Below are 13,375 nucleotides of genomic sequence, written 5' to 3'. Positions count from 1 at the left end.
GCTAATGAGATAACCTACGTTAACACTTAGCGCACAGTAAGTGCTCAAGTAATGTTATTTCCCTTTCTGATTCCCCTCATCACAAGAAATACAGAGAAATCTAAAGGCCCTCTGCAGCTATACTGAAAATTAGTTAGGCTGGGTTCATAAGCACTTTGAACTATCCCTAATTGTGTTATTCTGATATAAACAAGTTTATATTCTTTTATCTGATAGATTAGAAGCTAAAAGTTAGTCACTGTCAAATGTGTTTGGAGTATTCTTTTTCTAGGTGGGGCAACCAGATTAATTAAGTACACTTCAGTGCAGCCTATATATGTACTGTCTCTATGTGAGGTCAGGTCCAGGATTCAAACAAGGAAGAGAGATAAATATAAACCTATAGTAATGGGAAAGCTCTCCTTTTTATCTTCTCTAACTAGACATTCTCCAGGATGATATTAGATGAGTATCCATGCATTGCTAGAGAAGATACAAAAGCCTTTCTGCCCAGTGGCCAGAGAATGTCCCCTGCACAGGCCATGTCTGGGTTAACATGGCCATAAATAAATGAAAACAATACAATCAAGCCCCAAAACCTGTCAACCAGGGGGATAATTTACCAGATGAATAAATTATTAGGCTGACACAGAGTACAGGTCTGATATCCAGAGGCGAAGTCCTGGGTTACCCTCAAAAGACAGACTAAGCACGGGCTAAGAGCACTAGTAAAGAAAGGTCATTAAAAATGAGAAAAGGCATTTTGGGAAAGATGTAATATCTGAAACAAAAAAAATTAGACATGATAGGAAAAATCAAAACTTTGTTGGACTTCCTTATACTTACTTTATGGTTTAATATTGTTTTTAGTCTTAATCACATAATACTTTCACTGCTTAGGCAGTCTAAAAGTCTTATTCCAGCCCTCTGCAGAAAACATCTTTTGGTTTTGATTTGTTTTAATGACAAGAAAAAAAAATGAGGTAGAGATCCATGATTTCATTGAAAGATATACGCAAAGACACTTGTTACTTTATTGAAAATATTTAAAATATTTTCCTTAACTTCTGAAGTAACTTTGTCACATGAACTGTTCATATCTAAACTCAAAATGATTTAATGAAAAATTTGAAGTACAGTTTACGAACTTCATAAAAAACAAATGTTTGACAGAATAAGAGATGAGGAGCAGCAGCCCACATCTTGAGTTGCATAGGGCTTATATTATGTGATGCCTTTGTTTTGAATCAAGGTATTTAATGGTTGAGGACGGAAGCTCGGGCTTCCCTGGTGGCGCAGTGGTTGAGAGTCTGCCTGCCAATGCAGGGGACACGGGTTCGGGCCCTGGTCTGGGAGGATCCCACATACCGCGGAGCAACTAGGCCCGTGAGCCACAACTACTGAGCCTGCGCATCTGGAGCCTGTGCTCCGCAACAAGAGGGGCCGCGATAGTGAGAGGCCCGCGCACCGTGATGAAGAGTGACCCCCCCCACTTGCCGCAACTAGAGAAAGCCCTCGCACAGAAACGAAGACCCAACACAGCCAGAAATAAATAAATTAATAAATAAAAATTAAAATGGAGATTTCTTTTTAAAAAAAAAAGTATGGAAGCTCTCCTAAAATATCAAGAGCTTCTCTGAAGATTCAAGTTATTATCTTTTGGGAAATCTGGAAGAATTATAGGGAATCCAGTAACAAATTCTGAATTACTTCATCAATATAATAGTAATCACAATAATGACAGCTACCATTTATTAGGCGATACAATTTTCCAGACATTATGTTAAGAGAATTTTATGTATCATATCGTTTAGCAATCCTATAAATTAGTTTTCATTATTATCTCAAAATTCAGGGTCTGAGTACTAGGAGTAATTTGCCCAAAGTCATACACTAGAGCTGATATTAGAACCAAATCTGTCTGAGTCCAGTGTCTGCAATTTTAACCATTACATTTTACTGGGAAAAGGGTGAGCCTGCATCTTTTTATAAACAAGGCAATTATCACCTTCAATAACAGAACTTCATCTTTAACTGAAGGACAAAAACCAACCAGGTTATTTTCATCAACTCTGCAGCAAATGTGTTGCTGTTTCCACACTTTTAAAGCTGCATTGATATGTTGATATAAAATCCAACAAGGTAATTATAATTGAAATCTAACATGTCTTATAAATTTCTAGCTATCAGAGAAAGAACTGCAAATTGAAATGTAGCAGTTTCTTTTTTAGTCAGTGTATTACAGAAGCTTTCTAATAATTCAATTATATGTTTAGGTACCTTTAGGGATGTTATTATGATAAGTATTTTAAGAAGAAAGCTGGCATTATTTTGACAGAAAACAGGTTTTTTTCTCATATCATACAACTTGAATGAATGGAAATATTTTTATCTTACTAGAAAAAGCGCTGTGATAGCAAGATTAAATGGATTATAAGAAAACCAAACTTGAAATAAACAACAACAAAAAAGGATGGGGGAAGGAGAGAGGATCAGAGTTACTCAGAGAAGTCGTTTTTTTTCTTTCTTTCAAGAATCTAGAATGAGTCAAAGGCTGTAAATTGAATGATGCCCAGTTCCAAGGGCAGAGAGGTAAGACAGTTTGGTAACTTAAACATAAAAACAGACTTACCTTTAGGAGAGCCAAGGCTACATGAAAGATTATGTTCAAACCCTGAAACAGAAAAAGAGAGTCAAAATCAATACTGTCACATCTATCACTATTTTATTAAGTATTTTCCCAAGACTTCCATACATCATTAGTAAAATCTGTTTTCATTTTCACATACAATAATAATTAAACATGAGATTTTTAAAGGTATTTTTTCTTCTCTGAGAGGCTTATTATAACTTTTAGGTGCTATTTAATTAATGCTCACATAAAATTATTGTTTTTACAATAAATTGGCTCAGGACTTGCAAAAGTCAAGTTCCTTGATCAAAATGGCAGTGACACTGAAGTCTAAAATTATTAATTGAAATTTGTAAGTATTATCTGTGTGATGTGGTTAAACTGCCAGTGGCGAACAAAACAAAACAAAGAAAAATAGTGTTTCTGATAACTGGGACAGATTGTATGAGGGGAATTGTAAGCATCACACTGGATTTCCACTACTGTTCTTATTGCTTTGTTGTTTGTTTTAGTGCTTGCTTTCAAGTAGTATGTGTACAACTAAAGGTGGTAATTAGGGGCTATTTGCTAGACTCCCTTGTCCCTTTTTTCCTGAAAACCAGAGCAACATTTCTTCATGAATAAAGAAATTAAATAGTTTGTTAAGAAGCCATACTGGGGCTGAATCATGACTCTGAGTTCAGCCCAATGACTCTGAAGAAATGTTGAGATATTAACGTCAAGAGACAGGAATCTTAAATGCTCAAGATGACAGAGTCAGAAACAAAGCTGCCACAGAGTATGCTGTTTCCTTGTCATGCAAGTCATCATACATGAGAAGAAAGACCTTTCAAATTTGAGCTGACATCTCCCATAAGTCCAGGGTCTATTTGATGTGCCCTCTTCAGTTTGGTCACAAATATAATCTATCTACCTTCTGGATATACAGCTGTACCAGATGTGTTATGCAAAGAACCTTTAATAAACCATCCTTTTACTGCCTCCAAAATCAGAAGCAAGAATTAGGACTAGGTAACTGATGCCGAAAACTCGGCTTCTGTGCACCAGTGCTGAATTGAATCTCCCAGACAGAGTTTTCGGTGAAGTAGAAAACAATAGTTTTTTTGCTTTGCCAGGCAAAAGGGGGACGCAGCGGGCTGTTGCCCTGAAAAACTGTGTGTCCCAGCTGGGAGGATTTGGTGAGTTTTACAGCAATAGTTCAAGGGTGGGGTTGCTGATAAGATTAGGGTGTGTGCAAGGCCTACACTCCTTTAACCTGGTCTCAGGTAATCTCTTGATGGGCTTCTCTGGTTTCTTTAATCTGGCCTCAGGTGGCCTTCTCTAGTGCTCCTCCCTTGTCTCTGAGTCCTCTCCCTTCTCTGATTAGCAACTCTTTGAATCTGCCTTTTGGGACTCAGGAAGGTCACAGAGGCTGCAGTCTGTTCCCTGCAAACAAGGAACGTGGAATGCAGAAAGGATTCCGTGCCCCGGAGCCCCAGAGGGTCCTGCTCAGTTTCATAATTAAGAGTGCATTCCTGTTATAATATGCTAATCTTTCATATTCAACTACCAAACATATGACATAATAGTAAGAAGGGATGAATGATAAACACAAAATCTTTGATTGAAGGTTTTGGGTGCACTCAGTTAAATCCTTTAAGAATCAGAAAGTAGTAGGAAGTATAATCAGGCCAGGAGACAAAATCAAATTGACATAGAGTGCATCACCACTCCAAGCAATGATTCTAGACTGGTTTTGATCACAATTAGAAAAAAAAGGAGACCACGATCACAATCAAAAGAACATGGGTTAGGGGCTTCCCTGGTGGCACAGTGGTTAAGAATCCACCTGCCAATGCAGGGGACACAGGTTCGAGCCCTGGTCCAGGAAGATCCCACATGCCATGGAGCAACTAAGCCCATGCACCACAACTACTGAGCCTGCGCTCAAGAGCCCACGTGCACAATGACTGAAGCCCGCGTGCCTAGAGCCCGTGCTCTGCAACAAGAGAACCCACCGCAATGAGAAGCCCGCGCACCACAACGAAAGTAGCCCCCACTGGCCACAACTAGAGAAAGCCCGCGAGCAGCAACAAGACCCAATGCAGCCAAAAATAAACAAGTTTTTTTTTTTTTAAAAAAAGAAAAGAACATGGGTTACAATTCAGCAGAATTTGCTTTCCTCATCTAAATTTGGGTCCTCACGCACTAGCTGCTGCCCACTTGCAGGTCCTGCTACACATATCCTCCAGCCCCACGTCGCAGCGGCTTGGCACAGTGAATCCTCACAACCTGAGTGCTGATCAAGCCGCCATCAGGACTAAATCCACGGTGTCTCTGGCTCTTGTTTTTCTAGTCACTGCTGGCAATGTAAACATCTCTTGTCTCTAGTTCTCTAATCCTCAAAATGCTCTGGCCCTTTCTCCTAAACCAGTCTCCTACTCTTCCCTCTCATTCCCAAACCCCTTCAGGGTATTCCACTCCATGTTCAACCAACTCTGCTATGTTCTCGACCTCCCTGCCAAACATTTCCCCCACCTGCTTGCTTTCACAGGAAGAGTGAAATCTCAGTGATCCACATAACAACCTGTATTATGATTCCCATTTTTCAGAATATGAACTTGAGTAGCCTAAGGTTATACATGCATTTAGTAGTAGCAGGCTAGGATCATTCTCCAAGCCTCCTAATGTGTAGTTTAAGGGCGTTTTCACCACACAGTGCTGGTGTAATGTACTTAATAAGGGCTTATATGATGACCAAATGAATGAACTATACTAGCTATCCCCAAATTTTCTGGGATTTATTCTTTTCCATATGGACCTAACTAGACCAATTTGTAGAATCACCATCAAATGACAGTAAGAAACCTTGTTTTTCAATGATCTCAAAGTCAAACTATTGGACAACTGAGCTATGGAAAACACAAACAAGAACTTGGAGGAAAAAAAAAAATCTCTAGATAGCCAAAATAGCTCTCGCTAATACCAGGAAAAAAATTTATTCAATTTTAATTTCATTTACACTTAGAATTAGTTTGGTAATACGATTTTATAGTTTACAGATACCAGAAGTAGCAAAGTAAAAGACAAAGTATGTGGTAGATGGGGTTAGGGACAGAGCCTGTTGAGACAGTTGCCAGAATCAAAATATTAGATCTGATAGAAACAGAAGATAAACTTTAAAAAAAATGTGTAGCTGTCTGGGCTTATTTAGTGGAGCCAATAGCCCTTCAATAGTTAACATTAGTTCACTGTGATAATCTCAGCAATGTTAATGAATGCTTACATTATATTTGAAACATCGTGCTGAAGGGAGCATAGTCTGTGTTTTAAATAAAAAGTAGATTTTCTTTAAGTTTGGGAAGCTAAAGAGGTAACTTTCAGTTATCAGAAAATTTTATATATGTAAACTCTTTAAATAAGTTCATAATAATAAAGTATTATTGCACCTGCTTACATGAAACCCTAGATATCCACAAAAATGAAGAAAAGTAAAGACTTCATAAGCCTTCAACTAACGTAGAATAGTGTGGCCAGACTGTGCAAACAAAGGTATTTTTAGACCTCTAAGTTGTTGGAAATCAGGAAAAACTTGCTATTCTACCCAGTGCTTTACTTCACTACAAAATGTATCCTGATTTCCTAAGAAGAGAATAAAAAAGGCAACTTTAGTCAGATATTTAAAAATATCTATTTTTCTCTTTTAAATAAGACATTCCCATTTAGGGATACAATTAGAGGTATCATTAAATTACAGTAACCTTGCTCAGGCCAACATTTGGGCACTACAAATAGGTTGCTTTTTTTTTTTTAATACATTTACTTATTTATTTGTATATTTATTTGTGGCTGCATAGGGTCTTCGTTGCTGCGCGTGGGCTTTCTCTAGTTGCAGTGAGCTGGGGCTACTCTTTGTTGCGGTGCACAGGCTTCTCATTGTGGTGGCTTCCCTTGTTGCAGAGCAGGGGCTCTAGGCACGTGGGCTTCAGTAGCTGTGGCCCACAGGCTCATTAGTTGTGGCTCACAGGCTCTAGAGTGCAGGTTCAGTAGCTGTGGCGCACGGGCTTAGCTGCTCCACAGCATGTGGGAGTCTTCCCATACCAGGGCTCAAACCCCTGTTCCCTGCACTGGCAGGCGGATTCTTAACCACTGTGCCACCAGGGAAGTTCCAATAGGTTGTTTTTAAGATGACAATGTCAATGCAAGCTTTGGTCCTCAGCCTGCTAGCAAACAATGAAGTAAATTATAAGCGAATCACCTTTCACTCTTCCAAGCCACCATGTGAACTAAATTCCCCATTATTTTATTGTCCACCTACTTTTACATGGTCCAACTTTTGCCTAATTGAGCTGAGATATATTTTTAAAAGAAAAAAATTGTTATATATTTTCAAGATGCTTCCACCTTCAGGAATATGTAATTTGTAGCAATTTGATTGTTACTGAGGGGTAAATAAGTGTTCCTAATAGGATTGAAAGGGTTAAAGCATTTGCAGAATTATTAAGAGTAAAAACAACAAGTAAATACATTGTTACGGCTACTTATTTATAGTGCAAAGTCTAACTCCAAGTGCAAGATAATAAATGAGTCAACATCCACTGAATATTTTCTATGTGCCAAGATCTAAATTAATTACACCAAAAACATGTCCTTACTTAATCCCACGACAACCTGAAATTCCATTTTACCCACAAGAAAATTAAGATTTAGAGAAGTCAAATTAAATTTCCCAAGGTCACACAGCTATTAAGTGGATTTAAACCTACACAGTATAACTCTAGAACTCATACTCTTAACCACTAAGTTAGAGAAGATGGCTCAAGGAATAAATGAATGAATGAATGAATCACTTAGTTGGGCATCATTTAATGCGGCCTCTAATTCCTAAAGGATTAAAGTGATTCTTCCCATTTAAAGGCAAGTACATTTTGAGAGCAGGGAGGAGAAAGATAACAAATAGGTGACTTCTACCAAAACCAAATTTTATTATTTGTCTCCATATTGAAAACACACAAAAATTAGCTGACTCCTTGCAGGATGTGAAGCAATAGAGACTCAGCTTGCTGTGAAAAGAAAGGGTCACCACCTTCCTCCAGTGACAAGAGACTGAGATCAGCCTTGTGTGTGTGAAGGAGTAGTTCCTTAACTGATTGGGAAGCTGCTGTTTCAAAATTCAGTCACAGCCTGGCAAAACCTTCACTTTGAAGAACACCTACAAGTAATTGCCCCAAATTAAATAATTGCTCCCAAGTGCAGATCATCGTGTTCCTGGGTAGGCCAACAACTGAGCACCCACAATCTTGCATAAAGGAAGGCTGACAGCAGAGCACGCACTGAAACAAAGACACTGAACATTTTGGCTCTGATGAGCAGGCAATCGTGGGCTCACAGGGGGCTGACAGATTGTGCGAGAAGCTGTCAAAAACTGCACTGACAGCACCGAGAACAAATGCTGAAAAGGTACTGTCAAAAAGTGCCAGAAGTGCTTCAGCACCTGGGTCCTCAGGGATCAAAATAAAAGGGAAATAAGTAGTATGTGGAAATGGAAATCCAAACAACAAGGCAGTGAATAATTATCAAACCAGGTAAACGGAGCAGGCTCGCAGGCAAATACAAATAAAGCTAGAGGAAATAGGTGCTGCCCTTTCTGGCCCATCCAACAACGGGACACGTCACCCGAGGAAGGGGCAATGAATAAATGAGACAGCATATAAAAAGCATATCAAATGAACTGAGCACTTGCTAAGTATTCAGTAAATGCTAGCGATTATTATTAGGTTCACATATTTATTGTCTGCCACATCTTACATTTTCAATGTATATTTTTTCACTAATTCTCTCAATAACTCTATGGCATATGTGTTACTGCCACCATTTTAGAAATGAGGAAACTGAGGTTAGGAGACATCACACTGTTAGTAAATAGGAAAGGCAAGACTAGAATTTATGTATGTCTGACCCCCAAAAAAACCCATGCCTTCTTTCACTGATTCCACCTCTACTGCAAAGTCAGGGAGATTTTGGTGAGATATCTGTTATGAATTAAAGATAGTCATAATTCTTGGGCACTTCTCCCATTGAGAGGTGGGGTCTTGATTCTCTCCTCTTAAATCTGGGAAGACTGTGCTACTGCTTTGACCAACAGAATATGGTAGAAGTGAAGCTATGCCAGTACTCTGGGCCCAGGTCTCATAAGAGACTGACAGCTTCCACGTCCTATCTCACGGAGCGCTTGCTCTTGGAAGCCAGCCACTATGTAAGAAGTGCAATTACACTTAGACTCCCATGCTCTAAGAGGCCAAAAAAAGAAGAAGGGACCTGCAGGACAAGATGCCATGCACAGAAGGAGAGGCAAGGATCACCCGGGTACCAGATATGTGAGTGAAGATGTCATCTTGAAAGTGAATCCTCCAGCCTCAGGTGCCCCAGCAGATGCCATGTAGATCAGAGATGAAGCACATTAGCTAAATTCTTCTCAAATTCCTGACTTATGAAACTGTCAACAAAATAAATAGCTATTTTTAATGTTAAAAACCCTTTCATTCTGAAATAATTTCAGGTTTAGAAAAAATTTGCAAAAATAGGACCAAGAGTTTCTGCATACCCTTCACCTGGCTTTATCAGATGTTAACATCTTACATAACCACAGTACAACTATCAAAACCAAGAAAATAATATTCAAATTTTGTCAAATGTCCCACTAATGTCTTTTTTCTGGTCCAGGATCCAATAGTTGTCATGTCTCCTTAGTCTTTCATCTGGGACGGTTTTCAGTCTTTGTCTTCCACAAACTTGACACTTTTTTTAAGAGTACTGGCCAGTTATTTTGTAGAATGTCCCTCAATTTGATTTTTCTGATGTTTCCTTATGATTAAACTTAGATTATGTATTCTCGGCACATATACCACGAAGCAATGTTGTGTCAGCGCATCATATCAGGAGGCTACACAATATCACTATGTCTTGCTCTAAAATCATTGTTTTAAAGCCACTCAGGTTTGACGTAGTTTGTTATGCACATCAGGTAACCTGAGAAGAAACCCTTCAGCTTCTCTTTGTTAAATTTCTTACTTCTGTGATCTATAAAGTAATGCATTTTTTTCCACAGAAAAAAGAGAGTGACAGATAATTACCATGCAAATATAAAGAAGTAAATACTGGCTGCTCTTAAATATAGGTCCTATAACAAGAATACTGTAAATGTTAGCCAAAATGTATTTTACTTTATTCTGTGTTTCTCGTATTGTAAGCACTTTACAAGTTCAGTTTTTTAGGATGACTAAATGATGGACTTTGATGGAGTAATAAGTAAAATGATGTGATGTTTTGGCTTTTGGTTTGTTTCTGGATGCCCACTAGAGGTCAGGATTGTAGCACTGAAAACCAAGAAGGAGCTTTTAAAAAAAAGATTTCAGGGACTTCCACAGCAGCCTTGCATACAAATTCACTTTAAGTCCTAATTTCAAAACCCTCATGGATAAGTCCTCCCTTATGTCTACTACTAATTCACTAATATAACATAAAATATAACAAAACTTGGATGATTCCCGCCCTTCCTTTCCCCCAGTTGTATTATATATTGTCCATTTTTGTTATAGAATCATTTGTTAATTTTTCATAAGTAGAGTGGTGAAGGAGAGTTCAAGAATGGAGAGGGATGAAAAGTAAATGTCACATGAATGCATCTGTCTGGTTGTGGGTGATTACCTTTGCTTGACTTGGATTTGTCTTTTGAGTGAAGTACTGAAAACAGGTTTATCTATAAAGTCTGAGTCCTTCATTATGAGTGACTCTGGAAAGAATTCTTAGAGGTTAGTGTCATCTGAATTAAATAAACCTTTCAGAAGCAAGGCATGTAAAATAAGAGAAATATATTAAATTACAGCTTTTGACAAGTATTCATGAAATCTGTGTACCAGGCATTCTGAGAACTGCTTAGTATGTACAAGCACTTGTATGTTTACAAGGATGGGTAAATCATCCCTCTACCAAGGGACTCCCACACTAGGATAGGAGATAAAAATGTAAACAGACAACATACCACCCCTGGATAAAAAGGAGAGGTGTGACCTGGAAAGCACTTTGTAGTTCCTATAAAGATGCCCTACTGGCAATGAACACTGGCAATCACCCTTCTGTTCTCAAATCCTCTCAAGTCATGATGTGCCTTGGATTATGTTGTCTTCTAGCTACAGTTATCAGTCAGTGATCCCAGGCTGCAGGGGTGTTTTTGATTCCCTTCATGAGGACAAAGTACTCTCACCAATTCCTAACTACCAGCTGATCTTGATTCTCTCCTTCCTCCAATCTCCTGCTAGAGTTTCCATTGACCCAACTCACCAAGAAGCCAGAAGGTGTAGGAATTCTGTTAGAGTTCTTGTACCTACACCCCCACTTTTCTTTTAAAATAAAAAAATGAGAGGTGAGAGAGATGTAGATGTATGAGAGATGTAGAAGCTGAAACACATCGCTGAAGGTTCATTAATTCACCCAAGATCACACACAAATGTTTGAAGCTGGGATTCAAGACAGGCAGTCTGTCTCCAGAGACAGTGTTTGAAATGACCATGGTACACTACACATTTTCCTCAAATTTGAAGCTATTAATTTAAAGTCAGAATAAGATTATTTTAAAGGTTAGCTGAATTAACAATGGAGATATTTTAATACTGCATCTTCAGACTAAACATGGCTCCAGAAGACCATTAGCTAAGAGATACATGACAGTGTATCAATTTATCATTACAAGGTATATATTAATATATCAACTTGAGCGGCATTAAATATATGCTTGTGAGACAATAGAAAATACATATTGGCCTCTGCCCGGGTTGTTGGCACAGAGCTCCAGAAACCCTTGTAATTTCCAAAGTGATAAGAACACTAGGAGCGTCTCTGTTCGAATATTTGGTCTTTGACACTAGTTCCTGACACAGGGCTCTCGGAACCTTTGTAATTTCCTGGGTGACAGGAGTGTCTTTTGTTCTAGTGAAGCAAGAACTGTGGGTGGATTCCTGGATGGCTCCTGATTGAGGGCTGGTCTCTGAAAGATCAAGCCATGATTAGAAGCTTGGAATTTCCAGACCTGGCCCACACTCTCTTGAGAAGGGAGAAGCGTTGAAAATGAAGTTAATGATCAATCAAGCCTGTGTTATGAAGCCTCCATAAAAATCCCAATAGTACGGGATTTGGAGAGCTCCTAGGTTGGCGAACACATCCACACTGGGAGAGTAATGTACCCCAAACTCCGCGAGGACAAAAGCTCCTGTGCTTGGGACACTCCCAGACCTTGCCTTATGTACCTCTTCATCTGGCTATTCATCTGTATCCTTTATCATATCTTTTAATAAACTGGGAAAGGTAAGTAAATGTTTCCCTGAGCTCTATGAGCCCCTTTAGCTAATTAATTGAACTTGGGAGGGGGTCATGGGAACCTCTGATTTGTAGCCAAAATGGACAGAATTGTGGGTAACCTGGGGACCTATTACTTGCAACTGGCATCTGAAGTAGGGTGGGAGCACAGTGCTGTGGGACTGAGCCTTTAACCTTTGGGATCTGACACTATATCCAGGTAGATAGTGTTGGAATTGAGTTAAATTGTAGGACACCCAGCTGGTGTTGCAGAGAACTGCTTGGTGTGGGGAAAAACATCCACACATTTGGAGACTAAAAGCGTCAGAAGTGAAGTGTTCTGTGTGAGTGTGCTAGGAGTTTGAGAGCAAAGGAGACACACAGAGAAGAAACACAGGAGATAACACTGAACTCAGATTTTCCCCTACAGCAGGAGGGAAAAGCAGGTTTTTTTCCTTTACAGTGCTAATCCAGGGAATCCCAACCGGAAGATTTAGACCTACTGGTAAACTATAAGGTCTTCCTTGATAACTCTCTCAGTAGGCTGCTACCGTGTCATGTACCATCATGCACGATGTCAACAGGGAATGGCACTTTCCCCCCTGCTGCTTGTAGGGATTTCACTGGTGGTACCCACTCCCCCCAAATCCCACCCTCTTTAGTCATCTCATAGCTATGGGGAAATGAAAAATAGGTTCATCTCAAGGAACTCCCCCATATTAGACCATGCCCTGAACCTCTGGACCTTACTGTATGGTGTTTTTCTCTACCTGGAACATTCTTCCCTCTTCTCTTAGTTACTGTTCCCCTTGTCTAGGTCTGGGATTAGACACTAATTCCTCTGGGAGGCTTTTTGGCTTTTCATTGCTGGGTTAGGTACCCCTCAGTAGTGATCTTTAAAAGCACCTATGTTCTCCATATCACAGCACTCATTCTACTGCTGTGTAACTACCCATTTACCAGTCTCTATTTCCCTGTAAGTTGAGGTGCAGGGCAGCTTATCAGTCAGTGATAATGAGGGCAGAACCCTGCCTGTGTATTTACTGGTATATTTCCATCTCTCGGGACACTACCTGGAACAGAATAGGTGCTCAGAATTAGTTGAATGAATTGATGAAATGAATAGGGTTGTTAGGATCAAGGAAAAAAACCTTGAATGAGAATTAAAATTCACAAAATGTTCTTCAAACTAATTTGTTTCCACAATTTCTTGATATTAACTACATACTTTTTTTTTTGGTTGTTGAGCCTCCTTTTCAGGTTATTTGGAAAGATAAACATGTTATGCTCAGTTCCTTCTTAAATATAAAAATTAAGCTCCTGGAGAGTAACACTAAAATACATACATGTTATCTTTCATCTTTTTCTGTCCCAGAAGGTTCATCACTTCTTTCCAAATCTGAAAACTAGGGTATAGCGCATCAGGAAAACAAA

The 13,375-nt window shown here is 39.2% G+C and overlaps 1 protein-coding gene across 7 annotated transcripts in view; it reads right to left on the bottom strand.

Annotated features, from left to right (window-relative positions):
• RABGAP1L (RAB GTPase activating protein 1 like) overlaps nt 1–13,375 on the bottom strand; it is a 693,841-nt gene that overhangs the window by 185,179 nt on the left and 495,287 nt on the right. For all 7 annotated transcript variants that reach the window (XM_036844645.1, XM_036844610.1, XM_036844603.1 and 4 more), the window contains one exon: nt 2,612–2,653. In XM_036844645.1, the coding sequence (XP_036700540.1) occupies nt 2,612–2,653 (42 nt within the window). The remainder of the gene's footprint in view (nt 1–2,611; nt 2,654–13,375) is intronic.

Source organism: Balaenoptera musculus, chromosome 1, assembly GCF_009873245.2.
Source record: "Balaenoptera musculus isolate JJ_BM4_2016_0621 chromosome 1, mBalMus1.pri.v3, whole genome shotgun sequence".
Lineage (NCBI taxonomy): Eukaryota > Metazoa > Chordata > Mammalia > Artiodactyla > Balaenopteridae > Balaenoptera > Balaenoptera musculus.
This window is presented reverse-complemented; position numbering and strand designations above follow the sequence as displayed.